The 27,846-nt window shown below is 61.0% G+C and overlaps 2 protein-coding genes across 4 annotated transcripts in view; one reads left to right on the plus strand and one right to left on the minus strand.

The window, feature by feature from the left end:
- Positions 1-5,125, plus strand: part of PPP6R2 (protein phosphatase 6 regulatory subunit 2) — a 54,744-nt gene extending 49,619 nt beyond the window's left edge. The window contains 3 exon segments of the mRNA XM_069033481.1: positions 381-570; positions 4,097-4,252; positions 4,944-5,125. Coding sequence (XP_068889582.1) covers positions 381-570; positions 4,097-4,252; positions 4,944-4,995 — 398 coding nt within the window. The 3' untranslated portion in view covers positions 4,996-5,125.
- Positions 5,126-18,032: 12,907 nt separating this feature from the next.
- The window catches only part of SBF1 (SET binding factor 1), a 62,527-nt gene continuing 52,713 nt past the window's right edge, over positions 18,033-27,846 (minus strand). The window contains exons 27-42 of one of the 3 annotated variants that reach the window (XM_069033494.1): positions 27,243-27,439; positions 26,750-26,887; positions 25,768-25,863; positions 25,067-25,144; positions 24,380-24,564; positions 23,706-23,882; positions 22,478-22,579; positions 22,219-22,404; positions 21,747-21,873; positions 21,539-21,669; positions 20,818-21,051; positions 20,600-20,710; positions 20,140-20,351; positions 19,924-20,011; positions 19,703-19,834; positions 18,033-19,595 (exon numbers count right to left, since the gene is read on the minus strand). In XM_069033494.1, the coding sequence (XP_068889595.1) occupies positions 19,497-19,595; positions 19,703-19,834; positions 19,924-20,011; positions 20,140-20,351; positions 20,600-20,710; positions 20,818-21,051; positions 21,539-21,669; positions 21,747-21,873; positions 22,219-22,404; positions 22,478-22,579; positions 23,706-23,882; positions 24,380-24,564; positions 25,067-25,144; positions 25,768-25,863; positions 26,750-26,887; positions 27,243-27,439 (2,293 nt within the window). In that variant the 3' untranslated portion in view covers positions 18,033-19,496. The remainder of the gene's footprint in view (positions 19,596-19,702; positions 19,835-19,923; positions 20,012-20,139; positions 20,352-20,599; positions 20,711-20,817; positions 21,052-21,538; positions 21,670-21,746; positions 21,874-22,218; positions 22,405-22,477; positions 22,580-23,705; positions 23,883-24,379; positions 24,565-25,066; positions 25,145-25,767; positions 25,864-26,749; positions 26,888-27,242; positions 27,440-27,846) is intronic. The other 2 variants (XM_069033504.1, XM_069033514.1) reach the window with 2 other exon arrangements.

Consider the following 27,846-nt stretch of genomic DNA (forward strand, 5'->3'; position numbering starts at 1 on the left):
GAAAACATCCCTGCAGGGTCCCTGCCCTGAGGGTTCCCTGCGGGATCAGTGAATGGAGGCAAGGGCAGAAATCCCAAGGGTTTGTTGGGACAATGCCAGCAGGGAAGGGATGGAGTTGTAGTGAGTTGGGGCTGATATCATGGGGACATCTCATTTATCCCTGGAAGTGTCTCAGGCCAGGCTGGACAGGGCTTGGAGCAGCCTGGGACAGTGGGAGGTGTCCCTGCCCATGGTGGCACTGGAGGGGCTCTGAGGTCCCTTCCCACCCAACCATTCCACGATTCCCTGACCCTCTGCAGCAGCTGCAGGCCCCGTTTGAGCCCTTGGGCCGCTCCAAGGGAGTTTTCCCGAGGTTCCAGCGTGGGCTGTTCCTCCCCCAGCCAGCACTGCCTCTCCCTGTGTGTGGAACGCGTGTGGGACACGGAAGGCGCCGCTGGTGGACTCAGACAGCAGCTCCTCAGACAGCTCCGAGAGCGACGATGACGATGACTACAAGGCCAAGGCTGGCACGGAATCCACGGGCACGGCCACGCCACAGGAGGCCGGGAAGGACAGGGCAGCTCCCGCCAGGTGGGAAGGGATCTCTGTGGGCTGGGGTGGCCCTGGGCTGGGATGGCCCCTGGGGTGGCCCCGTGCGGTTCTGGTATCCTCTCTCCCATGGGCTCCGTGTCCCGGTGTCCCCTGGGAGCAGGTGCTGCCCCTGGCCTGGCACACAGAGGGCTGAGGGACACATGGAGCACAGGGTTATTCCAAGGAAGGGCTGGGGCTCCTTTGGGCACTCCGGAGTCACAGGAGCAGGAGCAGCTCTGTCCGTGTGGATCTGGGATCCGGGCCCAGGGCAGGGATCCGGGTGGGATCGCTTGGAAAAGCAGAGCAGAGGCTCCCGTGGGATCCTCCTACAGCCATGGGGGGAAGGTTTAACCCACTCAGGTTCTCGTTTTCCCCTCGTTGTCAAAGGCAATCAGTGATAAAACCACCAGCAAAAGCTGGAGCAGATCCTGGGATGGGCAGCGGTTTGTAGGAATTGGATCCTCAATCCAGCCTGCTCCAGTCATGGAGGGGGAGCTGCTGCCCAGCCCAGTCAGCATCTGCTGCATCCACAAAGATTTTTCCCAGTTTTAAGATTCTGAGGTTTTTCCTCGTCCTCTCCCATGTATTTCCTCCTGCTTTTTACCGGAGTCCCTGGATTTGTGTGCCTGACTCAGGATCAGGAGCTTCCCTTTAGCAATGGTTGGTGACAGTTTGGGGTCATCCCTGAGTGTGCTCAGCCAGCAGCAGCTCCTGGGGGCCCGGGGGGCTGGGAAACCACTGAGATTGCAGAATTCCCTGGAATGAGGGCAGGAGTTATCCCAAGGTCTGTTTGGTTGGAGGCAGCTCATTCTGACAAATGCATTAGTTGTGATAGTTGCCTTAATTCCGATAAATAGAGTTAATTTTGATAATTACATTGATTTTGATAAATGCCTTAATTTTGATAAATAGTTTCCGTTTGATAAATGCATTACCTGTGATAAGTGCGCTCCGTGTGCTGGGAATGGCCGGGCTGTGGCTTGGTGGGAAGCAGAAGGTGAGGAGAGGCACAGCAGTTCAGCTGTGCTGAAAGCAGCCTCTCCTTCCCCAGCTCTCGGTGCACTTGGATTGTGTGGAATTGGATCCACTGGATCTGATCCCAGCTGTGCTCCAGGTGCTTTTCCTCTCTGCATCGTGGTGTGGGCAGAGCTGGGTTCCCAGCAGGATCAGGGAATGGCCTGAGCTGGACCCACAGGATCCTTGGTCCAGCTGCCCAGGACACCCCAAGACTCCCAATGTTGTCCAGACATTCCTGGAGCTCTGGAGCCATGCCCATTCCCTGGGGAGCTGTCCAGTGCCCGACACCCTCTGGGGGAAGAACCTTCCCTGATATCCCACCTAACCCTCCCTGGCCCAGCTCCAGCTGTTCCCATTCCCATACCCATCCTATTTGGGATGTCCTCACCTCTTCCCGTGCTTTCCTCACAGGAGGGAAGTGTTTATTCCTGGTTTGGCACATTTGGGACGTTTTGCTCTCCAGACAAGTGTCTGTACCACATTCCACAAGGATAAAGCTTCCCGAACCTGCCTGCCCTTCTCCAGAGCTGTTTCCATTGTGGCAAAGAGAGGAGATCCTGGAGCACCCAGAGCCTCCCCCTGGCAGGGGTCTGTGGCTGTCCACAGCTGTGTCCATGGCCCGGCATCCAAGGGAAGCTGTGGGAGGACAGGACAGCCAGTGCCACAGCTGGGACTGGAGCTGCTCCAGGCCCGGGCTCCTGGTGGGAATCACCATCCAGAGCATTCCCAGTCTTCCAAATCACTGAGTGGGAATACCCATTGCTTACCACGTTCCTTAATGATTCCAGGGCAATCAAGAACATTTTGTAGTCGCTCTGGGAGTTGTGACAACTCTCTCCAAGCGTTTCCCCAAAATCTGCACCCAACCCCATTCCTGTTCCTTCCCCTTGTGCCCCTAGAATGCTGGAATCCACACTGAGATCTCTGATTCTCCTTGGAGCTGCTCAAGGACTTGGAGTTTTCCTTCCCCCTGTCCCTGGAATCCACATGGAGGTCTTTTCTCCTTGGAGGCCTCTGTAGATTCCAGGATCATTGGGGTCATCGAGAACCAGATGTTGTAGCCCAGCAAATCCTCCAGATGTTCCACCCTCCCTTAGCCCATCCCAGCTGCCCAGGGGACCCTTAGGCCAGGAGATGCGGATCAGGAATTGCTCTCAGCTTCCCAGTTTGGATCCAGCTGCCCAGGAGGGTTTGGGGTCCCATCCCTGGAGTGTCCAAGGAACAACTGGACATCCCACACAAACTCATTGTTTGGGTTGTGTCACTCCTTGCTCCGGCCCTGTGTGTCCAGCTGGGATTTTCCAGGAGCGTGGGGAAGGCAGAGAACTTCCCGAGCCCCCCTCAGTGCTCAGGTAGCTCCTGAATCCTCCTGCTCTGGAAGCTTCGGGCATTGGGTTTCAGAAGGTTCTCTCTGAGCCATGGAAATGTCGAGCTCCAGATTTTTGTGTGGGAAGTGGTTTTCCAGCGACATTCCTGGGAATGCAGCTCCATCCCTGCATCTCTCCAAGGTGGATTTTTGTACTTTTGAGGAGCCTGTGAGCCCTGGAGGAAGGGGAATGTTTGGATCTCGTTATTCCTCATTTTTGTGGTTTTTTTCAAGAGAAGTAGCTCCAAAAATAGAACCTCAGTCTCCAATCTCCATCACATGTCCAATTACCCAGCTGAGATTATTTTATTCCATGAAAACTCCCCCGGAGCTGGTGACAGGATTCCAGCCCAGCCATCTCCAGCTTTCCTCCCTTTTGTGGAGGCTTGCTCTGGGAGACAGGGAGAAGGAATTGTTCTGGATGGAGACTGGGAGGAAAATCATTCCTGGGGCAGCTCATCCTCTGCCTTGGAAGCCAAAATATGGGGATGTGCACAGAAATCCCTTCTCCAGCTGGAAATCTGGATGGGTTTATTCCAAACAGGAGGTTGGGAGGGTTTGTTCCTGCAGTTTGTCCTTTCCCAGCATTTGAGCTTTGGTTGTTGGCACCTCCCTGGGGACATTGTCCCTCAGGTGGCACCTCCGTGGTCCCTGGAGCGCCTTTAGCGTGTTTGGATTCTGAACGTCCGATCCCTGTGGTTTTCGTCCGTGGGATTTCAGGATCTGCCCCTAAATCCAGGATTTTCTGGGTGCCCCAGAAGCTTCAGGGGCTGCTTTGGCAGAGCAGAGCAGTGTCTGTGTCCGTGTCCAGCAAGAGCAGGCTGTGCCATTCCAGCAAATGGCAATGGGAATGGAGGGTTGGGAACTCTCAGACTGGATTTTGCAGCAGGAGTTAGGAATGCTTTCCTCGAGGAGCTGCTCTGGGGTATCCTGTTGGGTGTGGGACCTGGAGCCTGCAGGACGTGCCCGCTGTTTTTAACCCCAGTTCATTGCCAGTTCTCACTCCCACTGGGATCTTCAGGCCTGTGTGACGAGAGCAGGGGGAATTTTGTTTTCCCTGTTGGAATTTGAATGTCATTCCAGTACGAGCCCGGTTCTCCCATGGGCTGAGTTCCATTAACGTGGCCCTGCCCTCTCCTGCAGCGGCTCCGACGGAACGGCCGTGGAGACGCTTCCCGTGGCCGAATCCGGGATGTCCAGTGCCCCCCAAGCCCGGAACAGCGCGGCCACGCACACGGATGGGCACCAGAGAGTGGCCACTGCTGTCACAACTGCCACAGAAACAGCCACGAGAGACAGGTGAGGGCACAGTCCTGGAATGGCTGGGTGGGAAGGGACCTCAGAGCCCCTCCAGTGCCAGCCCTGCCATGGCAGGGACACCTCCCACTGTGCCAGGCTGCTCCAGCCCCAGTGTCCAGCCTGGCCTTGGCCACTGCCAGGGATCCAGGGGCAGCCCCAGCTGCTCTGGGCACCCTGTGCCAGGGCCTGCCCACCCTCCCAGCCAGCAATTCCCAATTCCCAATCTCCCATCCAGCCCTGCCCTCTGCCACTGGGAAGCCATTCCCTGGCTCCTGGCCCTCCAGCCCTTGGCCCCAGTCCCTCTGCAGCTCTCCTGGAGCCCCTTTAGGCCCTACAAGGGGCTCTCAGCTCTCCCTGGCTGAACATTCCCAGCTCTCAGCTCTCCCCATAGCAGAGATGCCCCATCTCTCTGATCACCTTGGAAGGACTTGGAACCAGACAGGCTTTAGAGTCCCTTCCCACCTAAGCCATTCCCTGATTCCATGCTGCTTTTCCATGTAATACTCAGTGAGGGACTGGGAGGAGTTTCTCCATAGGGAGCTGAGAACCTCACCCAGCAGGCAAAACACAACCAGAGGGAGGGGCTCAGGTCCCACCAGGAAGACACATTGCTAGGAGGGATGGAGGAGGCTTGGGGGGCTTTCCCAGCATGTCCCATGTCCCTAAGGCTGCTCCCCGGGTGTCCCTGCAGGAACGACGAGGCCTTGCCCTGCGCCGAAGCCACGTTGAACGGCCCCGCTTGATGCCGCCGCCGCCGCCCCGGGACGTGTGTGAGCCAGGCCAGGCTGCTCCCTGGTGATGCAATTTGTCAATTCTTTTTTTTTTTTTTTTTCATTTTAATTTTATTTTTTAATAAATGCTGCATTGATGAGAGCGAGCTGGCGTTCAGGACCAGACACGCAGATCCAACACCACCGATCCGTTCGGAAAGACACTCGGCATTGTCGAAATGTAGCATTGAGTTCAGTCCTCACGGGAATGACGGGCTCTTCCCAAGCCTTCTGCCTGATTTGAGTTGTCCCCTTCCCCGTCCCCCTGGTTTTTGTTTCGGATTTGGGGTTCAGTCCTGTTTTCCCAGTGTTATTGCACACAGTATTCAGCTTCTCTTGGGAAGGTAGCAGGTCCAGCGGCGGGCCGGGGCCGTGCACAAATCCCGCAGCCGTGTGACCAAAGTTCCTGATGGAGCTGTCCTCGGGCAGCCTTTGCACCGCTTTGTAGAGCAATAAAGCCTTACCAGAAACATTTCACAGGAGGAGGAGGAATGCCAACACTTTGCGGGAGGGAGCAGGGAGGGCTTGGATTGGAGTGGCAGGGCTGAGGCTGGGGCATGTCCCCAGCCAGAGCCAGGGAGTGTCCAGGGGAACGGGGTGTCCCTGCATTCCAGGGACCGCTCCGGACTCTCCATGGACACGTGTGGGGCCAGGGCAGGATCTGCACTGGGTCAGAGGTGGCCTCTCCTGCCAATGTCCATGTTGGCCGCAGGGGGATCCTGCCCACGAGGAGGTGACCAGGGGTTCGCTGGCTCTTTGGAGAATGAACTAATGTATTTGCAAATGATGATGGAAATCCTTTTTCTGTTTGTTTTGTTCTGTTTTTAAAGTTTTTAATGGATGCAGGAACAGCAACACTTTTGCACTTTGTACCTGGTGATGACAGCGTTGGAAAGGACACGGCTGCAGCCGTGCCCACCCGGGGGGGGACACGGAGAGCCCTGGGGGACACCCGGGTCCCTCGGGGCAGGAGCGAGAGCAGGGCCAGGTGAAGGGAACACCTGGAGCTGGGATGTGCCCAGGCTGGAGCCCTGCTCCCGGGAATGCTGTGCTGGTGCCAGGCTCTGAGCTTGCTGCCAGCCCGGCCTGGGGGGCACACGGGGACACTGGGGGGGTTGGGCCACCTGGGGCAGCTGTGCTGGAAGCCCCTGGCAGGTGGAATCCTGGAAAATCCTTCCCTTTGGAGCAAAAGCTGGAGCTTGGCACACAGGGAGCCAAGCAGCTGCTTTGGGATGCATTCCCGAGGGTGGGAGGTAGCTCACATTCCCAGCAGAGGCAGCCTGGCCAGGCCCTGGCCGCCTGGAAATCCTTTCCTTGTGCTGTAGGGTCGCTGCCCGTGGAGTGTCCTTACCTGGGCTGGGAGGGGAGCGAGGTGTTCCCGCTGTGGGGCTGGGGCTGCTCCGCTGGGTCCGTGTCTGACGGCGCCGATCCCGCAGCCCCGGCTCAGCCGTGTGTGCCCAGGTCAGCTCTGCTCGGAGGGAAAAGGGGGTGGATCCCAGGAACTGGGATGCTGGCAGGTTACTGGGATGCTGCCAGTTACTGGGGCTGTGGGCTGCCAGCAGGGCTGGGCTGTCCCCCAGCCCCAGTTGCTCCGGAATCAGATGGCACAGGGCACTCGTTCTGGAAGTTTTCACTCGCTCCGTGTAATTTAAAATTAATAATTTAAAGTTAATTGCACTGGGAGGGAAAAAAAATCTCACTTTGTGCTTTGCTTTCCCCACTTGGTGTTCAGGGATCAATCCCACTCCCAGGCAGGACTCTCAGACGGGATCAGTGGCTTTGAGGTCCTGACTGGAGACACATTCAAGTCTTAATTTTCCAAGGATTGGTGCTAGAGTTCTGCTGGACATCGGCTTCCCCTCAGGCATTCTTGGGAACCCAGACGTGATTCCATGGAAGCTGAAGGATCCCTGTGCTGGTGCAGCCAGGTTGGATCCGGGGGATGCTGGGGTGCTCTTCTAGCTGTTCCTTCTGCTTGCCCCGGGAGCAGCTGTGCCCAGATCCGTTTGGGATCGGGAGAGGAGGGGAATGTCCTCGGCAGGCACAGCTGGGATCCCTTCCCATCGGAGCAGTGCTCTGGGTGGGGTGGGGCCACAGCGGGGTCCCCTCCCGTGGCCCGAGGGACAGGACAGGGCCACCACCCCCGGAATGCCGAGCTCTGGGAGCAGTGGTTCCACCTGGACAGGGATGGGGCAGCAATAACCCCAGAATGTCTCCCAGAGGATCCGTGCCTTCCACTGCAATTCCAGCCTGGTGTTCCTCAGCTTAGGCTTCGAGTCTCTGAGTGTCAGCGAGAGCTTTAATAATAATAATTATATTAATAATAATGATTAGAATAATAATATCCTTGGGCATATCCAGATCCGAACACAGCTCGTTACTGGGACTCGTTACGGGTTCATTTATTGCTTTGTGCTCAGACACATCACTGGGGCTTGGCCACACCTGTGGAGATGCACAAATTCTGTGGCTTTGTGCCCGTGGATGATCCCTCCACGGTCAGGATTGAGGCTCTCAGTTCATTCCACCTCTCCACTCCCCTGGGATTGCTCTTCCCACAGCCAGGGGCTGATCCAGAACCAATTCCTGCTGCTTGGGCTGCCGGGGTTTGCAGCTCCCAACAGATCAGAGCCAGTTCCTTACCTGGCTCCAGTGGTTTTGTGGGGAAACCAGGAACAGAAAATCCTTCTAAGGCAGAGGATTTTCCCTCTCCCGGTACTCCTGGGAAGAGCTTCCTGGGGCTGGAGCAGGATCTTTGGCTTCTGAGGATGGAATTCCTTGTCCCCCATCCCTTCATCCCCTGGCCTTGCCCAGCTCCGTGTCCAAGCAATGAAGGCTCTCCCCACATCCTGCTCCGTGCCTCCCTCCTGCCTCGTGTGCAGTGCTTGGAACCTTCCATATCCACAGGGTGTCCGTGGTGCTGGGATTGCCCCTGGGGCTGCTGAGCATGCAGATGGACACAGGCCTGTGTAATTCCATGGATATTTATCCGCACACACTTGGATCTTGTGACAAAGCCGGGAAGGAGACTCTGGGAGCACAAGGGGCTGCAGTTTTCTCTCTGCACAGCTCCAGGATAGAGACCAAAACCAGAAAGGCCAAGTTACAGGGGAATGATTCTGGAATATTCCATTCAGGGCTCTGCCCGCCTGGGCATCAATCCGGAGATCCGGTGATCCTGCTGGATCCAGGGATCCCTCTGTGCCGACTGCCCCACACTGGGATGGGAGAGAGGGAGGGGAGGGGCTCTTGTGCACAGTTAAACCTCATCCATGTGGCCAGTCCTGGATAATTCATGGATCGTGCCACATCTGTCTCTGGGTGGGATCGATGGGGGATGGAAACATCACGCGGTGTTGGGAGCGTCCCCATCCATTGTCCCCATCCATTGTCACATCGGGTGACCCTTCCCGGTGCCCCAAGTCCTGTGGTGACACCTGGGTGCAAGAGTGGAGGGAGGGGAGCTGGAGGGCTCAGAATCCCAAATCCCAGTGTGTGGAGCTGTGATCCGATGGCGGCTAGAGCCGGAGTGGCTGGGATTGAACATTCCTGGGGCTCAGGAGAGGCTGGGAGGGGGATCTGGGCCCCCTCAATGCAGAGGCATGTCCTGCAATCCCTGCATGTGCCACAGCTGAGATCCCCTTCGAGCTGCACCCGCCACCCCGAAGGGCAGCCAGCAAGGAACATTCCCGCAGCAATTCCAGTCAAAAGCTTCCCTGAAGCAGAATTCCTGCTTCCCTTGGGGCATAGCAGTCAGGCAGGCAAAATCCCGGCTGCTTTTTGGTATCCTGCGCCCTCAGCAAAGCCTGAGGGAAACTCTGAGCATCCCAAGGCTTTGCTGCCCTTGGGATGGAATCCCAAGGTTTCATCCTGAGGGTTCATCAAGAACATCTCTTTGGAGAGCTGCAGGTGGGCAGGGAATGGAAATCCAGGGGGTGCAGATTGGGAAAAAAGGAAAAAAAATTACCAGAACAATGGCAAAAAGCCAAGTGCTGCCCTCAGTGTCTGCTCCAGAGGGCTTGGGCATCCCCATTCCCACATTCCCCAGCGAAAGGTTTGGAGCGAAGGTGCAGGGACATTCCCAAAGAAGATATCTCAAGGAAATATCATTTAAATTACCTTCTTCTTCTCCACTGGCACCCCAGGCTCATTTTCCCCAGGGAGCTGTAATTAAAATCCTGATTCATCGGTGGCAAACCTTGGAGCCCATCCCTGTGCCAGGGGGGCACATCCCTGTGCCAGGCACTCGGGGTTTGCTCCGCGCTGAGGCTCCATCGTGCTCCAGCCTGGGCTCGGTCCCTGCAGCCACCAAGCGCCTTCCTGTCCCTCCTGCCCTGCCCTGCCCTGCCCTGCCCTGCCCTGCTGGGGCCTTTTTTCTGGGATGGAGCCTTTCCCCGGCCAGGAGCCTTTCCCAGGACTGTCGGGTGGCACCTCTCGGCACCGAACCATCTCCTGGAGGAATTTTGCCACCATTTATTCATTCCTTGGGGTCTGAGCCTTCCCCTTCCCCTGAGCTGATCCCATTTCCCAGTGGCCCAGGTAACTCTGCTGGGAGGCAGAGCCCCATTCCTGCCTGGCCATCCCAAAGGGGTGGGAGAGGCTCCCACTGCCGTGGGTGCTCCCAGGGCAGCCTCAGCCCCTTCCTCGCTCTTTGCCCAGCCCGCCTTTAAATCCAGCGTCGCAGCCGCTTCTCCCTGCAGGGAAACCCAATTCCGGCATCTCCTCCCGGCCCTGGGAGAGCTCTGGGAAGGGGAAGGCAGCAGGAGGGTGAGGGAGCTCCACGGTGTGGGAATGTGGCTGTGGGCATGGAGAGGTCTCAGCTGTGGCCATCCCAGACCAGTACAAACCAGTCAGACTGGAGAGTTCTCCTCTGCTGAGGTCACCACAGGCCTTGAACACCCAACCCCTCGGGAACCCCATCCTGAGGGGACCCCCATCCTGAGGGGACCCTGCTGCTCGCACCGGCTGGGCTGGGAATGGATTGGGAAAACCGGAGTGTGGTGCTTAGTGAAGGGCTCGGGGTGTGTCCGGGGTGTGTCCGGGGTGTGTCTGGAGCATGTCCGAGGTGTGCCCGAGGTGTGTCCAGGGTGAGTCCGAGGTGTGTCCGGGGTGTGTCCGGGGTGTGTCCGAGATGTATCTGGGGTGTGTCCGAGGTGTGTCCGGGGTGTGTCCAGGGTGTATCCGGGGTGTGTCGGGGATGTGTCTGGGGTGTGTCCAGGGCGTGTCCGAGGTGTGTCCGGGGTGTGTCCGAGGTGTGTCCGAGGTGTATCCGGGGTGTGTCCGGGGTGAGTCCGAGATGTGTCTGGGGCGTGTCCGAGGTGTGTCCAGGATGTGTCTGGGGTGTGTCCAGGGTATGTCCGGGGTGTGTCCGGGATGTGTCAGAGGTGTGTCCAGGGCGTGTCCGAGGTGTGTCCAAGGTGTGTCCAGGGTGTGTCTGGGATGTGTCCGAGGTGTGTCCGAGGTGTGTCTGGGGTGTGTCCAGGGCGTGTCCGAGGTGTGTCCGGGGCATGTCCGAGGTGTGTCCAAGGTGTGTAAGGGATGTGTGCGAAGTGTGTCCGGGATGTGTGCGAGGTGTGTCTGGGGTGTGTCCAGGATGTGTCTGGGGTATATCCGGGATGTGTCCGGAGTGTGTCCGAGGTGTGTCCAAGGTGTGTCATGGGTGTGTCCGGGATGTGTCCGAGGTATATCCAGGATGTGTCCAAGGTGTGTCCGAGGTATATCCAGATGTGTCAGGGTTGTGTCCGGGGTATGTCCGGGGTGTGTCCGAGGTATATCCGGATGTGTCCGAGGTGTGTCAGAGGTGTGTCCGGGATGTGTCCGGGGTGTGTCCGAGGTATATCCGGATGTGTCCGGGATGTGTTGGGGGTGTGTCCGGGGTGTGTCGAGGTGTGTCAGAAGTGTGTCCGGGATGTGTCCGAGGTATATCCGGATGTGTCTGGGGTGTGTCAGGGGTGTGTCTGAGGTGTGTCAGAGGTGTGTCCGGGATGTGTCCGAGGTATATCCGGATGTGTCCGAGGTGTGTCAGAGGTGTGTCCGGGATGTGTCCGGGATGTGTCCGAGGTATATCCGGATGTGTCCGGGGTGTGTCGGGGGTGTGTCCGGGGTGTGTCGGGGGTGTGTCAGAGGTGTGTCCGGGATGTGTCCGAGGTATATCCGGATGTGTCCGAGGTGTGTCAGAGGTGTGTCCGGGATGTGTCCGGGATGTGTCCGAGGTATATCCGGATGTGTCCGGGGTGTGTCGGGGGTGTGTCGGGGGTGTGTCGGGGGTGTGTCAGAGGTGTGTCCGGGCTGTGTCCGACGTGTATCCGGGATGTGTCGAGGTGTGTCCGGGGTGTGTCGGGGGTGTGTTGGGGGTGTGTCCGGGGCGTGTCCAGGCTGTTTCCAGGCTGTACAGGCTGTGCCTGTCTTCCCAGTGTCCTGTCCCTCGAGAACTGGCTGTGAACTGGTTTGAACTGGGTCTCACTGGGCTCCGTGCTGCTCCCAGAGCATTCCCTGTCTCCTCATCCCCACCTGCCGCCGCACACATCGGCATTGGGAGCTCTTCCTGCCATTTCCTATTCCCGCTGTCCTGGCTCCGTCCGGTGCTCTCCTCCCCATCCCACCCTGCTCCTTCCCCTGCTGCCGGCGAGGCAGGAATGTGCCCCCCTGGAATCCTGGCTGTGTCCAGGACGGAGCCACCGGGGCAGGGCAGGGCTGGAGGCTCCCTGGGAGCTCCCGAAGCTCAGCCCTTGGAATTGTGTGTGCTGGTGTGGGTGCAGCCAGGTGTACCCATGGAAAACCGGGGTGCCGGGGTTTGGCTGTGACTGTTCTCCCTTGGATTTGGTGTCAGGATTTTCCCCTTTGCTCTGTCGAGATTGGATTTGGGACTGTGGCGTTCCCAGTCCAGAATCGGCTCTGGAATTTGGCAGCGTTAATTAACCACCTGTGTTAATTAATGATATGTGGCAGTGGCAGGAGTGGAATGATGTCCTTGGAGTGTTGGATCAGCTCCAGCAATGTCAGTGAAAGTCTGAGATCCTTTGGAAAATGGGTTGGATCAGTTCCCGTTGGTTTCGTCCTGGATAATGTTTCCGACTTTATCAGGAACGTTGTTGGGTTTGTCTGGGATTGTGGTGTTTGATCCTGGCTTTTTCCCTCCGTGGTGGGACGTTCCGGCAAACCCAAGGAGTTTTCCAGGCGTATTTAGGGTTCAGCTTTGGGACAAGCAAATGGAACCATTTGGCTCCTCCCTGGTGGCGTCGCTCCTCTGAACCTCTCTTACCTCATCCAGCAAGGGCTCCCGCCTGGATTTGTACAGAATTCCTGGTATTCCCTGGTGGCCCTCACCTCTCCCAGAAGAGAGTGGGATATTCCCATGGGAAGTGTATTTTTGTATTTGGTGCTGACGGGAAGAGAGAGATTTTCCTCTCTCCCGGAATTCGGGGCTTTTCTAGAGGGCAGAGCCTTCCCTTCTATTTTTGATTCCCTCAAATTCCTTGGACAGATGGAAACGAGGAGAAAATCTTTTCTCCTGTAATTTTGATGCTCAGAGGTAGTTTTGCAGAATTTTGTAGGAATTCTGGGAATTCCGTAGGGATTCCCCTGCTGGGTTGGGTGTCTGTGGCAGTGAGGGCGCTGTCGGAGGCTCCCCTTGGCCAGATCTCATGGATCCAGACATGGAATGGAATTACCCACAGGCACAGCAAATGTCCTTGGAGACCTTCTCTCCATGGAAATACTTCTCCCACTCTCCGCTTTCCCAGAGTGCTGCTGGAGAACCTTGGAGTGCTGGGATTGGAGCAGGGAAGTTCGGCTGCTCTGCCCCGGAGCCCAGAGCTGGGCCTGGAGTTCCCTTCTTCCATGGTCCTCGCATGCCTTCCATGTCCTCCTGTGAATTCCTGGGTCCTTGGAGTCATCCCTTGCAGTTCCCTGATCCTCACATCTGTTCCATGGTCCTTGCAGTTTGTCCTTGCAGCTGTTCCCTGGCCCTGCTGTGCATTCCCTGCAGCCGTTCCCTGCTCCTCACCTCCCTGCTTCCCACACCTGGCAGTGACTGCACGGACACTTGAGCTCTTGTCCTGCTCCTCTCTCTCATCCCAGGAATGTTCAAACTCCAATCTGCAATTGACTGGCCACAGCAGAATCTGGAAAAGTGGCTTTGTGTGGAAAATCTTCCCTTCCCTTCCCTTCCCTTCCCTTCCCTTCCCTTCCCTTCCCTTCCCTTCCCTTCCCTTCCCTTCCCTTCCCTTCCCTTCCCTTCCCTTCCCTTCCCTTCCCTTCCCTTCCCTTCCCTTCCCTTCCCTTCCCTTCCCTTCCCTTCCCTTCCCCATCCCAGATCACAGGAAACAGGGAAGGAGCATGTCCTGTGCCCAAGCCTATGGATAACAATCATTCCCAATCCCACTGTTCCGAGTGCCTTAAATCCATCCCAATCCCAACAATGGATTTCTGTTCCCTGTGCTCTTCCCCCTACACCTCCCAGCTCCTTATCTCAGTTAGCCCATCCCAGTATCCCAGTATCCCAGTTCATCCATCCCTGTACCCCAGTTAGCCCATCCCAGTATCCCAGTTCATCCATCCCAGTATCCCAGTTAGCCCATCCCAGTGTCCCAGTTCATCCATCCCTGTACCCCAGTTAGCCCATCCCACTATCCCAGTTCATCCATCCCAGTATCCCAGTTAGCCCGTCCCAGTATCCCAGTTCATCCATCCCTGTACCCCAGTTAGCCCATCCCCGGTGTCCCCCGGCTGCAGTTCCCGCTCCAGCAGGATTTGCTCCCCAGGAGCTTCCCCAGGGACTCCCGAGGATCCCCAGGGACCCCCAGGGCCCCTTCCCTGGACTTCCCTGGATTCGGGATGTGAGGATGATGGTTGGGAACGGGGCCCTGTTAGAATTCCACAGAACAGAAGGAGAACGTCCTTTGGGAATCCTCAGCTCCCGGGGTTCCCTTTGGGGCCGTGCGGGGCTGTATCCCAGTTGTCGGTCCTTTCCCAAGGGATAGCGGAGGTGCAGTGGGGCAGGAGCGGGAATTCCGGGAATTCTGCGTCCATTTCCTGTCTGCTCCAGACTGATCCCAGACTCCGGCCTGAGCACCGGAGCTGTCCCCGAGTGGGACAGAAACTGGGCTTAAAACTGCCAGAAATAAGGATTATTCCCAATTTTCTGATGGAATGGAATTAATGTTTAATTCCAAATATTTTATTATTTAATGGAATTTAAATGAAAACTTCCCGGGCCTATAAATATTTCCCCCTTGTGGAATATGAACATTCCCCCGCTGGATCTGGGGGCTTTGGGAATGGAAAGGGATTTTCCTGCCAAGCAGTCCCAGAGAAATCCCTGATGAGCTTTTCCCTCTTAAAATTGTCCCTCCCTTCCCTGGCAGCCATGCCAGAAAACCGGGAATATTCCAAGCTCCCACTGCTGGGATCCAAACTTCAACCGGACCTTGGCCCAGAGGGAGTGGCGGGAGTTAGGAATTCCCTGCGGTGGGTTGGGATTTCCCTGGTTTTGATTCACCCTTTCCCTGTTCCGAACCATCCCATGCCTGGCTGGGATCCCAGGAGGCACCGCGGGGCCGGAGCCGGGCGGGCGCTGCCGGAGCAGCCGGACTTCCCGCATGGATTTATGGCCAATTCAGGAACAGGACCTGACCCCCACCCCCCGTAGCCATTCCCAGTTCCCAGGGGAGCCGGAACCTTTCCCGTGGGTTCCCCATTTGGCTGAGGCTGGGACTTGAGGGTTGGACCATGACAAGGAGAGACCTTGGGATTAAAATCCTTGGGATTTCGGGGAAGGAGGTGATTGGTTTCTGCCCCAGCCTTGGGGACAGGCAGGAGCATTCCAGAGGTGATGGATCCATGGAATGAGGGCTGCGGGGACACTGGGACAGGCGGGAGCATCCTGGGGGTGGCAGCAGGAGCTGCTCCGAGCGTGTCCCTGGCTCCTCCTTCCCTCCCCGCGCTCCCATTCCCGGTGTTTGCTGTAAATAGGGAATATTTATATAAATTTATTGCAGAGATTTCTAAACTCGCCCAAATCCCGTTTTTCCCAGAGCTTTTGGCTTTGCTGGGAACTCCTGGAGCAGGAGATTTGCACCTTCCCAGTGGGCTCCGGCGTCGGTACAAATCAATCCAGTCCCAGTCCCAATCCCAAGTACTGGGCAGGGCCAGGAATTCCGGGGGTCCCAGGGCTGGGAACAGAGTGACTCCTTGCCTTTATTTTGTGCTGGTTCCATTTCTCCAGGCAGGAGAGGCCGTTCCAGGCTGGAGCCGGCCCGGGCTGTCCCCGGCGCTCTCGGAAGAGGTTCTGGACTTTCCCTTTCCTTGTTCCTGTCTTTGCCTTCCATGTCCGACCCGGATGCGGTGGCAGTTGAGGGGAATTTGGGTGGAAATGTTGAGTTTTCCAGACATTTTCCTTGATGTGATGTTTTCCAAACCTTTCCTTTACCCCACCCCGAGCCCTGGGATCCGCGTGGCCGCGGGGGCGATCCCTGCCGGCACATCCCGATCCCCAGCGCTTCCCGGTGGTTTTCCTGCACGGTCAATTTGCTCCGGCAAATCCCTCCTTCCGTAGGCTCCGCTTCCCGCCTGGCCTCTCCCGTCCATCCGCCCTCGGAATATTCCATGTTTGCTGTTGAGTTGGAGCCTCTGGAGTCGCTTTTCCAGGGCTTTTCCGTCCCTTCCAGGGGCTGGTTGGGAACATTCGGCTCTGACTGTTAGCACAATCCATGGATTCACCCCCTGGAAACCCCGGCGCCGCCTCCGGCCGAAGGACCCCAAATTCCGGTTTGATCTAAAATGACCCAGGCCAGGCTGTTTGTCAGGAATAATTCCGGATCTCCAGGAGAGCCGGAGCCTCTGGGACCATAGCAGTGCCCGGAGCCGGCAGGGCCATCCCGGCGTGTCCTGAGGGAGCGGATTCCGTCCGGGATGTGTGGCCATCCCGGTGGGATATGTGTCCATCCCAGGGGCTCCGTGCCCATCCCAGGCCATGCCTGGCTCCTGGCCTTGGCTCATTTTGGGAAAAGGCCTTGGGAATGGCACCTGTGCCGTCCCCACGTCCCGGCTGAGGCAGAGCTGATTCCAGGCTGTGGGATGGGAGCGGAGCTTTCCCTGAGCACCGGAGATCCCATAAATCCAACAGCCCGAGCAGGGGATGGGGGTTCATGGATTTGGGAATGTTGCAGTGGGGGTCGCCAGCCCAAGCCCGGATTTTCAGCGTCGCTCCACTCCTCCTGTTCCCGCTCTTCCAAAATCCCGCCGCGGTGTCCCGAGCTGGGTCTCCCTGAACATCTGCGCTGGCACGGGGGGCATCCCGGCAGTTCCCGAGGGATGGGGGTGTCCCGGCAGGAGCAGCGAGCGGGGGGGACTCGATGCCTTCATCCACAACCACCGGCCCCGCAAAGCAATAAAACCACGGAGGGGCCGCGGGGAGATGCCGGGATCCGCTCCCGGCCCGGCGCGGGGCCCGGGGCGGGCAGAGGGCGATGCCGGGGGAGCCTTCTCACGATGCCAACTGCCCTTAAACGTGGGATCCGGGTCTTTGTAAGCAATGTCTGTGTATTATGTGTAAATATGAGGGACAAATTTGAAATTACTGCCTTTTCCCTGTTTATTTTTCTGAGTAATTCCAGATGTACTTTAGTCTCTCTACTGTCAAAACTTTTATATTGTAAATCTGATGCTGGTGGCTTTTTTGGTTATTTTGGTTTTTGTTTTTGTTTTTGGTTTTTTTTGTAAAAAAGCGACCAAAAAAGTAAAAAAAAAAAAAAAAAAAAAAGAGAAGAAGAAAAAGGAAAAAAAGTCTGCATCTCTCTATGTTGTCAGTTTTAGGCTGTAAATTCCAACTATCAATAAAAGCTCAAAATTCACGTGCCAGTGCTGGGTTCCTCCGTCCTGCAGGACACGCCGAGGGTCCCGAGGGGGCTTCGGGACGGGCGGGGCCGGGAGCGGGGCTGAGCCGGGAGCCCCCGGTGCCCCCGGGCGGAGCCGGCCTGGGCCCAGCCCCGGAGCTGCCGCAGGGTCCCCGTGACCCCCGGGCGGGGCCTTCCCCGCTGGCATCGGGACGGGAACGTTTGGGGTCCCCATTCCTTCCGCCCGAACCATTCCAGGGTTCCCGGTCCCTGCCCGGTGCTGGGAGCGCTGAGCGCACGGCGGGGCCGGGGCAGGAGGGAGGGCCCGGGCCCAAAGCTGCCCCTGCCCGCAGCCCCGGCGAGCGAGCGCAGGGCGGTGACCGCACGGCTCTGCCAGGGCTGCTCCCGGCGCAGCCGCCAGCACTGGGATCCCCCGGAAAACCGCAGCCCCGGGAGGCGGCTCCGCTGCTCGGGGCCACCGCAGAGCCCGGGGAGGCCACCGGGGAAAGGCCCAGGGGAGCAGCCCAGGAGCCGCGGCTGCCCCTCCTTCCCTCCTTGCCCAGCAGCAGCAGCAGCGTCCCTGAGGATGGAGACCGGAGGATGTTGGCGCAAAATTTGGCACAATCTGCCAGGGATTTCCTCACAATGCAGCTGCCACAACCCAACACCCGGGAGCCAAGGCCCCTGATGGATCACGGAAGCCCTGAGGCTGGAAACGCCCTCCCAGTCCAAACTCGGTGCCCGATACCCACCTTGTTCCCAGCCCAGAGCCCTGAGTGCCACCTCCAGGAATTCCTTGGACACCTGCAGGGATGGGCACTCCAAACCTCCCTGGGCAGCCCCTGCCAAGGCCTGACCTCCCTTTCCATGGGGAAATTCCCAAATATCCACCCTGCCCCTCCCCTGGCTCAGCCTGAGGCTGTTCCCTCTCTCCTGTCCCTGTTCCCTCCCTGGCTATCCCCTCCTGTCAGGTTGGAACAGTGACAGCCGGAGCAGGAGCGGGTGGGACAGAGCGGATCCAGTGCAGGACAAAGGTCCCTGTGCCAGGATCCCCCCAGGCGCTCTGCCCTGTGACACAGGGACACCGAGTCCCCGAGGACAGGAGCTGGGCCTGTCCCGGGGTGTGTCCCGAGTCTGCCGCGTTTTCCCGGTGCTCAGTGAGGGAAAAGGAGCGTCTCTCATATTAATTTTTTTATTAAATTCCGTTAGTTTTCTCTTTATAGAATAACCTTTTCCTCTAGGCACAAATACAATACAAGGACTCTGCATGTTTGACACAATGTACAGAAACTTCAATAATCTACAACTGCTCGGGTAAGTTACAAAACCTCCGTGTTACACCTGCACAGCCAGTCTGGTACAGAGAACGGGGACTGTACAAAGAGCTCTGCACTGAAATAAAATGCTGGACTTTAAAAACAAGAAGGGTGGGGGGACTGGCGGAGCTGGGGGGGGTCAGTCCTGGGGGTGCTGGGGGGTCCCGGGCAGCAGCGGGGCCGCAGTGACCCCACGGTGCCCGTCTGGGGTCCCCCCACGCCGAACCCCCCAGTTCACACCAGGGCGGGGGGGCTGCAGGAGCCGATTCTGTACCGAGAGCCCCCCCGGCACTGAGGGGCAGCAGCAGCAGGGGGGGACAGCGGGGCTGGGACAGCGGGGCTGGGACAGCGGGGCTGGGACTGGGACAGGAGCTGCTCCCCTGGATCCCCCGGGCCGGGCACGGGCAGAGCACAAAGGGGCATGGGGGTGGGGGGTGTGTGACCTGTGCAAAGAGATCGCGCAGAGACCGCGTGGCACCTGCAGGGCCGCTGTCCCAGCCCTGTCCCAGCCCCGTGTGGCTGCGGCCGGAGGGGACCCTCATGCCGGGGCTGGTCTGGTCCTCACCCCCGGGAGGGGACAGAGGAGCACCCAGGAGGCTGCAGCGTTTGGCACCTCCCGCAGGGAATGTGCCCCCGCGACAGCCAGCCTGGAGGTAGAGACTGTCCCAGCCAGGACAGGGACCCCAGCAGGACAGGGACCCCCGGCCACAGCCCGAGGAGCCTCCTGCCCTCTGGGAGCAGAGTGGCCACGGCTACATCCCCTCTGGGCACACGGAGCTAGCGCCCGCAGCATCCCAGCATTCCCAGTATTCCCAGCATTCCCATTCCTGTGCACAGCTGGGAGCGGCTCCAGGGTGGGATGCGGGATGGTCCCGGTGCTCCGCTGCCAGCTCTGCCATCCCCGGAGCTGCGGGTCCCGGAGCCCAGGACTCGCTCCCGGAGCGGGAGGGGCGGGGCAGGTTCCGGGGGCTCTGGCAGACATGCAAGGGGGGCAGGATGAGGAGCAGGACGAGGGGGCAGCTCTGCCTCCCCGGACAGTGTGGGGTGGGGAGTGGGGCACAGGACCCCCCGCCCAGGGAGGTGGGGCGGGGCTGCGGCACACAGGGGTCACGACACGGCTCTGACGGGGCCAGGGGCGGGACGGGGCCCCCACCCGCTTCAACGCGAGGGATCCCTCCCTGTGCCACCCCGCCCCGGGACACGGCAGGAGGAAGGGCCTCTCCTCCTCTCCCTCAGTCCCGGCTCGGCCTCGAGCCCGGCGCTGCCTCTGCTCCCGCTCGGGCCCGGCAGCAGTGCCTGGAATTGCGGCTCTGCTGAGCCGGGCTCACGCGTCCGACAGGCAGCTCTGGATGCGGTCGATCCATTGCTGGGCCAGCTGCACGTCCTGGGCGCAGAAATTGTAAACTCGTTTTGTCGTTTTCAGCTGTGGGCAGAGACAGGGGAGGGGCTGAGAGCTGCGGCCGGAGCCGGAGCGGCCGGAGCCCGGAGTGACCGGGAGCTGCCCGGCGCCAGCCCCTCAGGGACACTCACGTCAAAGAAAGCTTTCTCGTCCACCGTCTTGGGGGCCCCCATGGTGGGGGTGCCCGGGGTGATGGACTCCACCTCGGCCAGGTCGATGACCCCCTTGCATTCCGTGTCCATCCGGCTGTCGTAGTACCGCAGCTGCGGGAGAGAGGGCTGCGCTCAGGACAGGGCGCGGGAGGGACGGAGGGCATGGAGGGCCAGCACAGAGCCCGGGGCCCAGCCGGTACCTGATGTTTGGTTTTATCCAGCACAAACCACCGAGGCTTCCAGGGTTTCATGAAGGCGCCTTTCTTGTACAGAGACCCCTCGTAGGACCTGTGGGGCAGGAAGGGGCCGGGACAGCGAGGTCAGGGATGGGAACCCACCGGATCCACGTCCTGCCCCTCGGGGAAGGATCCCCCTCCCGCCACCGGCATTCCCGGCCCATTCCCAGCCCCGCCTGCCTGTTCTCGCTCTCGGACATCTGGAACTGGCTGTAGAGGGTGGAGGTGCTGCGGCGGGCGCCCGGCTTCCCGCTGGACGGGGTGGAGGTGCTGCTGGTGTCGCTGTCCAGGCTGAGGTTGAGCGTGGAGCCCACCCCGCTCTCCTGCAGGTACACGCCCAGCGAGCGCCGGTGGTGCGACAGCCCCGACGACATCAGCAGGGAGCTGGGGGTCTGGGGACAGGGACAGGGTGAGGGGGGACCGAGGTCCTGGGGACCCCCATCTGGGGCTGAGCAGAACCAGCACCAGCACAAAAACCAGCAGCGAACCAGCCCCAGCCCCCAGAAGCAGCACCAAAACCAGCACCAGCCTGCCACACCCTGTCACACATCAGCCCCATCACAGCCTGCCACACCCTGTCACAGCCCCTGGCACACACAGTCACACCCTGTCACAGCACCTGTCACCTCCTGTCACCTACCCTGCTGCCCTCTTGCCGCCCCTCTGTGCGCTGGGACGCTTTCACCTTGTCCCACGTGTCCTTCCAGCGCTCCGGGACCTGCCCCAGCTCCATCTCCAGGTTGTGCAGCTCCTGCGGGAGGGATTCTGGCATCAGCCCAGAGGGGACAGAACCCCTGGGGCCGCTGTCCCTGTCCTGGGGCCCGGCCAGGTGCCATCCCCGGGGACACCAATCCCCACCTCGAGCAGTTTGGAGATGGCGTCGGGCTCCACGCGGCTGCAGTTGTCGTAGCAGGGCCAGATGATGCGGCGCTTGCTCTGCGGGGCCGCGGTGTCCTGGCGATCCGGCTCCTCCACCGGCTCCGGCTGCCCCTGCACCAGCTCCCAGTCGTACGAGGGGCCCTCAGACAGCGTCTCCTCCGTGTAATAATCCCACACCTTCAGGTTGGAGATGTTGCTGTACGGCCTCAGCACCTGTGGGAGGGGAGGGGGCAGCTCAGGAAGGGCGGTGGGGCCAGGCTGGACATTCCCAGCCAGGCCAAAGGGACAACGTGTCCACACGGAGTGTTGGGAGTGTCCAGCCTGGAGAGGAGAAGCTCCAGGGAGAGCTGAGAGCCCCTTGCAGGGCCTAAAGGGGCTCCAGGAGAGCTGCAGAGGGACTGGGGCCAAGGGCTGGAGGGCCAGGAGCCAGGGAATGGCTTCCCAGTGGCAGAGGGCAGGGCTGGATGGGAGATTGGGAATTGGGAATTGCTGGCTGGGAGGGTGGGCAGGCCCTGGCACAGGGTGCCCAGAGCAGCTGGGGCTGCCCCTGGATCCCTGGCAGTGGCCAAGGCCAGGCTGGACATTGGGGCTGGAGCAGCCTGGCACAGGGCTGGCACTGGAGGGGCTCTGAGGTCCCTTCCCGGTGGCAAATCCCAGCTCCAGGGTGCTCCCAGCCCCTCCAGGTGCCCCCAGCTCTCACCTCACCATCCTCAGGGGCGTACAGGTAGTTGAAGAAGACGGGAGCTTTCTTGTTGAGGCGGTCGATGTAGTCCCAGATGGATTTGGAGACCTGCTGGCCCTTCCGCTCGCCCTTCTCCTCGTACAGGAGCCCTGGGGGACAGAGGGGACACTGGGTGTGACCGGGGGCACAGGGCCGGTGCCACCCCCGCCCCGCACGCCGCCCTCACCCAGCTCAATGCGCTCGTAGTCGGAGTCCAGCAGGAATGTCCGGAAGCGGTTGGAAATGTAGTGGTAGCTGAGGAACTTCAGGTAGTACTGGCTGAACTCAAACTCCATGGGGAACTGCAGGTGGATCTGTGGGGACAGCCACGGGAGAGCCCCGGATCACCCCAGGATCCACGGCCACGGGAGAGCCCCGGATCACCCCGGGATCCACGGCCATGGGCTGGGCTGGGATCCAGACCCCCCTGCTGCCCCAGGAGCACTCCCAGGGTTTTAGGATCCTGAGGGTGACCTGGGTGTCCTGGTGGGTGCTTGGGGGTCCCACTGGGCACTCAGGGGTCCTGGTGGGTACTCAGGGGACATCCAGGGACTCAGGGGGTGCTCAGGGCTCCCACTGGGCACTCTGGGGTCCTGCTGGGCACTCAGTGGGCACGGGGGGGCACTCGGGGGTCCCCTGTCCCAGGTGCCAGGGCTCACCTGGTGCACACAGTCCAGGAACTGGAGGAAGATGGGGGCGAAGCCGCTGCTCTGCCCCGCCAGGGTCTGGGCGCCGCGGTGGCTGAAGCGGTGGCCGAAGGACAGCCACTCCTTCTCCACCAGCAGCCGGAAGCCCTCCAGCGTCCGGTAGTAGGGGTCGGACAGGAGCTGCACCAGGGACACCACCTGCGGGGACAGGGGGCTTGAGGGGCTGCAGGGAACGGCCATGGGGCCACCCCGGCCGCCGCCGGGCTCTCACCTGGGTGGTGATGTCCCAGCCGTCCTCCAGACTGACCAGCACGGACGAGCCCGTGTCCAGTAGCTCCACCACCAGCACCGAGATCTGCAGGATCTTGTGGATCTGCCAAAAGCAGCACCAGGAGTGAGGAGAGCGCACGGAACTCCTGGGCGGGTGCTGGGGCCGTGTCCCCTTCTCCGGAGTGAGGCCATGCTCGGGGTCACAGGGGCCACCACCCTGCGCTGGGACACGGCAGCAGGGACAGGGGGCCCTCACCCCCTCCAGAGTGGGACCCCTCCCACGGCTCCACACTGGGACCAGTCCCCCCCGGGCCGCTGCCCCAGCTCCTCCTGGCCACGCTGGCTCTGCCCTGTCCCAGCCCCTCCGGAGCACCACGCAGGTCCTGCCCAGCATTCCCGGCCAGCAGCTCCGTCCAGCACCACGGAGCTGAGCCCTGCACTGCCCCACCCTTGTCCCCCACACCCACCCGAGTGTCCCCAGGGTGTCCCAGCGCTGCTCTGCACAGGGCACTGGAGCCCGGCCGGGAGCTCAGGGCCCCCCCCGTGCTGGGGTCAGCAGCAGCGATGGCTGATGGGCCGGAGAGCCCCGACGTGGCAAAGAGCAGGTGATGATCCCCGAGACCATCACCCGGTCACTCCCTGGTGGAAAAACTCGGCTATTTGAGATACCTTTCTTACCGCTGTAAAGGAAAAGCCTCTCCCGCAGCTCCTCACGAGTTGTGCCCTCAGCCCCCGACTCTGTGTGAAGGAAACTCCCCCTCCCAGCAGCCCGCGGCCGCGCACCTGAGCCGCTCCCCGCTCCGCCCTTCCCTGTGCGCCCCGGTTCCTCCCTGGTCCCGCCTCTGTTCCGCCCCGTGCCCTCACAGCGCTGCTCTGTGACCCTACGCAAAGCGCATTTCGGGCACGCTGCCTCCTCTTCCCCCCTGCGCAGGAGGAAATAAACCTCCACCGTGGGATTTGCCGTGCGGAGGGCCCTCCTCGGCTCCTTATCTCGGGTGACATGGAGCTGTCTGGCCTGAGTGTGTGTGTGTGTGTGTGTGTGTGTCACCGGTGCTCAACCAGCAGAAAGGAGAAGCGAGTAGTGGCCATACGGCCGCACCCGAGGGGTCTCTTGCCCGAGACGCTTTTGGGGAACACAGCAGCGAACTCCCTATCGCCCCAAAGCTGGCACTCTGTCACCCCAGGACAGGCGCGGGACAGGGCCGGGGCTGGCTGCGGGGAGGACTGACCTGGGACAGCCACTCCGACTCCTCCAGGGAGCGCAGGTAGGCCACGCTGGGGTCGCTGGAGGGGCAGCCGGGCACGCAGGCCTTCATCAGCTTCTTGAAGCTGGCCTTGACCTGGCGCACGTCAAACACCTCGATGGGCACCACCTCCCAGTGCTGCAGCGGGTCCGGCTTCACGCCCTGCGGAGGGACAGCATGGCCTGGGCTGGCCTGGGGTGCCCTGAGCCACTGCCACCCTCGGGATCAGGGAGTTCTTTGGATTGGAAAAGCCCTCGGAGACCATGGAGCACAACCGTTCCCAGCACTGCCAAGGCCTCCACTGCCCCTATCCCCAAGTGCCACATCCACATGGATTTTAAATCCCTGCAGGCACTCCAAACCTCCCTGGGCAGCCCCTGCCAAGGCCTGAGCACCCTTTCCATGGGGAAATTCCTGCTGCTGCCCACCCTGCCCCTCCCCTGGCCCAGCCTGAGGCTGTTCCCTCTCTCCTGTCCCTGTTCCCTGGCAGCAGAGCCCGACCCCCCCGGCTGCCCCCTCCTGTCAGGGACTTGTGCAGAGCCACAAGGTCCCCCCTGAACCTCCTTTGCTCCAGCCTGAGCCCCTTTCCAGCTCCCTGTGCCACTCCTGGGGCTCCAGCCCCTCCCCAGCTCTGTCCCTGCCCGTGCTGGCCGTGTCACCTTCAGCTGGGACTTGTCCCCAATGATGTAGAGCGAGGCGCGGTGCTGCCGCAGGAAGGAGGGCTCGGCGGGGGTCCCGTTGTGCTGTGTCCCCAGCAGGTCCTTCCCTGCCAGCCGGGACCCGATCTCCACGTTCAGGGCGTAGCTGCTCATGCGGCCGCTGGCCCGGATGCTGCCCCACTTCCCTGCGGGATCGGGGCGGGCTCAGGACGGGGCCGGGGCTCGGGGGCTGCGCTGGCCCCACGTCCCCAGCCGGGGGGACACGTCCCCGCAGCCCGGCCCGGGGGGCACATGCCAGGGAGGTGCTGGGCACCAGGTTTGCTTTGGCTCCTTCTCCCTCTGGGTGCTGCAGGAATTCCTGCCCGCCGGATTCCGGCCCCGGCGGCTCCGTGTCCGTCACTGTCACACCGCAACCGGCGTCACCAGGCGCTGCCACCCGCCGGTACCGCGGCCCTGCCCGCCGTGCCACAGCCCCGCCACCACTGCACCCCCGCCCGGCACCCGCAGAGCCCGAGGAGCCCAAAGCAAACCTGGCAGAGGCTGCCCGGTACTCACCGTGCCCGTGGCACACCTGGAGCAGCACTGGGGCTCGGGGGGGTTACTGGGGTTACTGGGATTAGTGGTGTGGGGGCAGTGAGTGGGGGATCAGTGGTCAGTCACACCCGGCCGGCTCGGGCGCGTCCGTACCTCGGGGCGTCTCGCGGCCCTTCGGCGACGCGCACTTGGGGGAGGACAGGGTGATGACCCTGGCTCTGTGACCCAGCCCTGGGGGCACAGGACGAAAGTGACCTCAGCAAGGGACAGGGACGGAGCCATGGACAGGGAATGGGATGGAGGCGATGGCGCCGGAGGCTGCGGCAGGGCCCTCCCTCCCTCCCTGCGGCTGCGGCCGCAGCTCCAAGGAGCACCTGCTCTTCCCAGGGGTCATCACCTGCTCTTCCTGGGAATCAGCTGCTCTTCTCAGGGATCATCACCTGCTCTTCCTAGGGATCACCTGCTCTTCTCAGGGATCACCTGCTCTTCCCAGGGATCATCACCTGCTCTTCCTGGGAATCAGCTGCTCTTCTCAGGGATCATCACCTGCTCTTCCTAGGGGATCACCTGCTCTTCTCAGGGATCATCACCTGCTCTTCCCAGGGATCACCTGCTCTTCCCAGGGATCATCACCTGCTCTTCCCGGGAATCAGCTGCTCTTCCTGGGGATCACCTGCTCTTCCCAGGGATCATCACCTGCTCTTCCCGGGAATCAGCTGCTCTTCTCAGGGATCACCTGCTCCCCCCAGGAGATCATCACCTGCTCCCCCCAGGGAAGCATCTACTCTACGAGAGCTGCCCAGGGCCGGGGGTCTCGGCGAGGCCCCCAGGCAGCGCCCCCGCCTCGTCCTCACCTCCGCGGCTCAAAGTCCCAGGCCCTTCGTCCTTCCCTCCCATCACCTGCTTCATGAGCGATCCCAGCTTAGGCTGCTGCCTCTTGTCGGAGAAATCTGCAGCACCAAGAGAACGTCAGCTCCCGAGGCCCCCCAGAGCCGGGGCAGGGGCCGGGAGGAAGCGGCAGCAAGCGGGACCCCGGGATGCGGAGCCAGCGCAGGAAGCACCGTCCAGCTGGAGCCATGGAAAACCTGGGGCAGGCCTGGGGGAGGGGGCTTGGCCCCCAGCCCACAGTGGGGTCACCCTGTGCCAGCCCCAGAGCCGGGCTGAGCCCCCTGCTCCAGCCACGTCCCCCCAAACTGGGGAGAGGCCTCGGAGCGGCTGTCGGGAAGTTCTCCCCCTTCAGGATCAGGGAGCCCCCCTGGGCTCCCCAGAGCCCCCAGCCCCGGATGTGTCCACAGTGATGATGGGTGGGATGAGGGGACAGGATGGATGGCACCGGGACAGGATGGATGTCACTGGGACAGGATGGATGGCACCGGGACAGGATGGATGGCACTGGAGTGTGGCAGGGGGTGATGGAACTCTGCCCTGCAGGGAAGGGCCAGTTGGGAAAGGGCCAGCTGGGCACAGACTTACCGGGGGTCTCCAGACTGACCCTGGCACCGTGCATGGGGAACACGCGGTGCCGAGATCCTGGTGGGAAGGGTCTGTCCCCACCAGCCCCAGGAGAGCGCCTGGATCCCAGCACAGGCTGGGGGTCCCAGTGCTCCCAGCTCCAGGGACACTGGGCTTCCCAAAACCCCCGGGGCTCCCTGTGCTCCGGGGACACCAGATCTCCCAAAACCCATCCCCACCCGCAGCCAGCAGGAGCTGGGAGCTCTGGAGAGGCTGCGCTGCCTCCTGGGATGTGGGAGCCCGGGGAGGGGCTCCCCTGGCACGCACAGCAGGACCCGGGGCTGGCAGGAGCCCCCCTGTGCCCCCTCCCCTGTGCCCCCTCACCTGCACTGCTCATCTGAGCCGAGGTGAAGCCGCTGAGGGTGTTGCGCCCGCCGGCGTCCGAGTAGTGGGGCATGGAATTGATGATGGCCTGCAGGTACTTCTCCTGCTCCAGACTCGTGGAGTCTGCCTGCGACGGGCCTGCGGGGACACCCCAGTGTCACCTGGATACCCCCAGGTGTCACCACCCAGAGCTGGAGACCCCAAAGTGTCACCGTCTGGATCCTGGAGACCCCCAAGTATCACTGCCCCAAGCCAGGGAGACCCCTGAGCGTCACCACCCGCACCTGAGGGACCCCCGAGTGCCACCGCCCTGAGCCAGGGGACACCTCAGTGTCACCACCCAGAGCCAGAGACCCCAAAGTATCGCCACCCCAAGCCACGGAGACCCCCAAGCATCACCACCCTGAGCCAGGAGACCCCCAAGTGTCCCTGCCCGGAGCCAGGGGCGATTCCCAGCCCCAGCTCCGTGTTCTGGACGGGGCCGGACGGTCACCTGGGGTTGGGGCGTTCTGGGACTTGAAGAGGCCGACGACGCCCTTGCCGTGGAGGCCCCCGGAGCGCAGCAGCACGGCCTTGGTGCGGGAGTTCCGCCAGCACACCACCGGGAAGCGGCTCTGCCGGTAGCAGCGCGAGATGCGCTGGATGGTGTTGTCCTGGATGCTCTGCGGCACGATCAGCAGCCCGGGGTAGCTGCGGGCACAAACCCCCGCGAGTGACGCTGGCCCTGAGCCGGCCTTCGGCAGCTCTTTAATTAATCCTCGGCAGCGCCCACTTGGAGGCAGCGCTAATTAAGCCTCTCCACACGCCTGATCGTTCCTCGGATCGTTAAATCAAAACTCTGAGTTGGGTAAAACCAACCCTGACAAGCTGCACTGGACAAAGCCCGAGGGAGTGAAACACCTGGGAGTCGGAATTCATGGCCCTCCAAGGACACGGAGTGACCAGGGCTCACGGCCCTCCAAGGACACGGAGTGACCAGGGCTCACGGCCCTCCAAGGACACGGAGTGACCAGGACTCATGGCCCTCCAAGGACACGGAGTGACCAGGGCTCACAGCCCTCCAAGGACACAGAGTGACCAGGACTCATGGCCCTCCA

The sequence above is a fragment of the Aphelocoma coerulescens genome, chromosome 1A (assembly GCF_041296385.1).
Source record: "Aphelocoma coerulescens isolate FSJ_1873_10779 chromosome 1A, UR_Acoe_1.0, whole genome shotgun sequence".
NCBI lineage: Eukaryota > Metazoa > Chordata > Aves > Passeriformes > Corvidae > Aphelocoma > Aphelocoma coerulescens.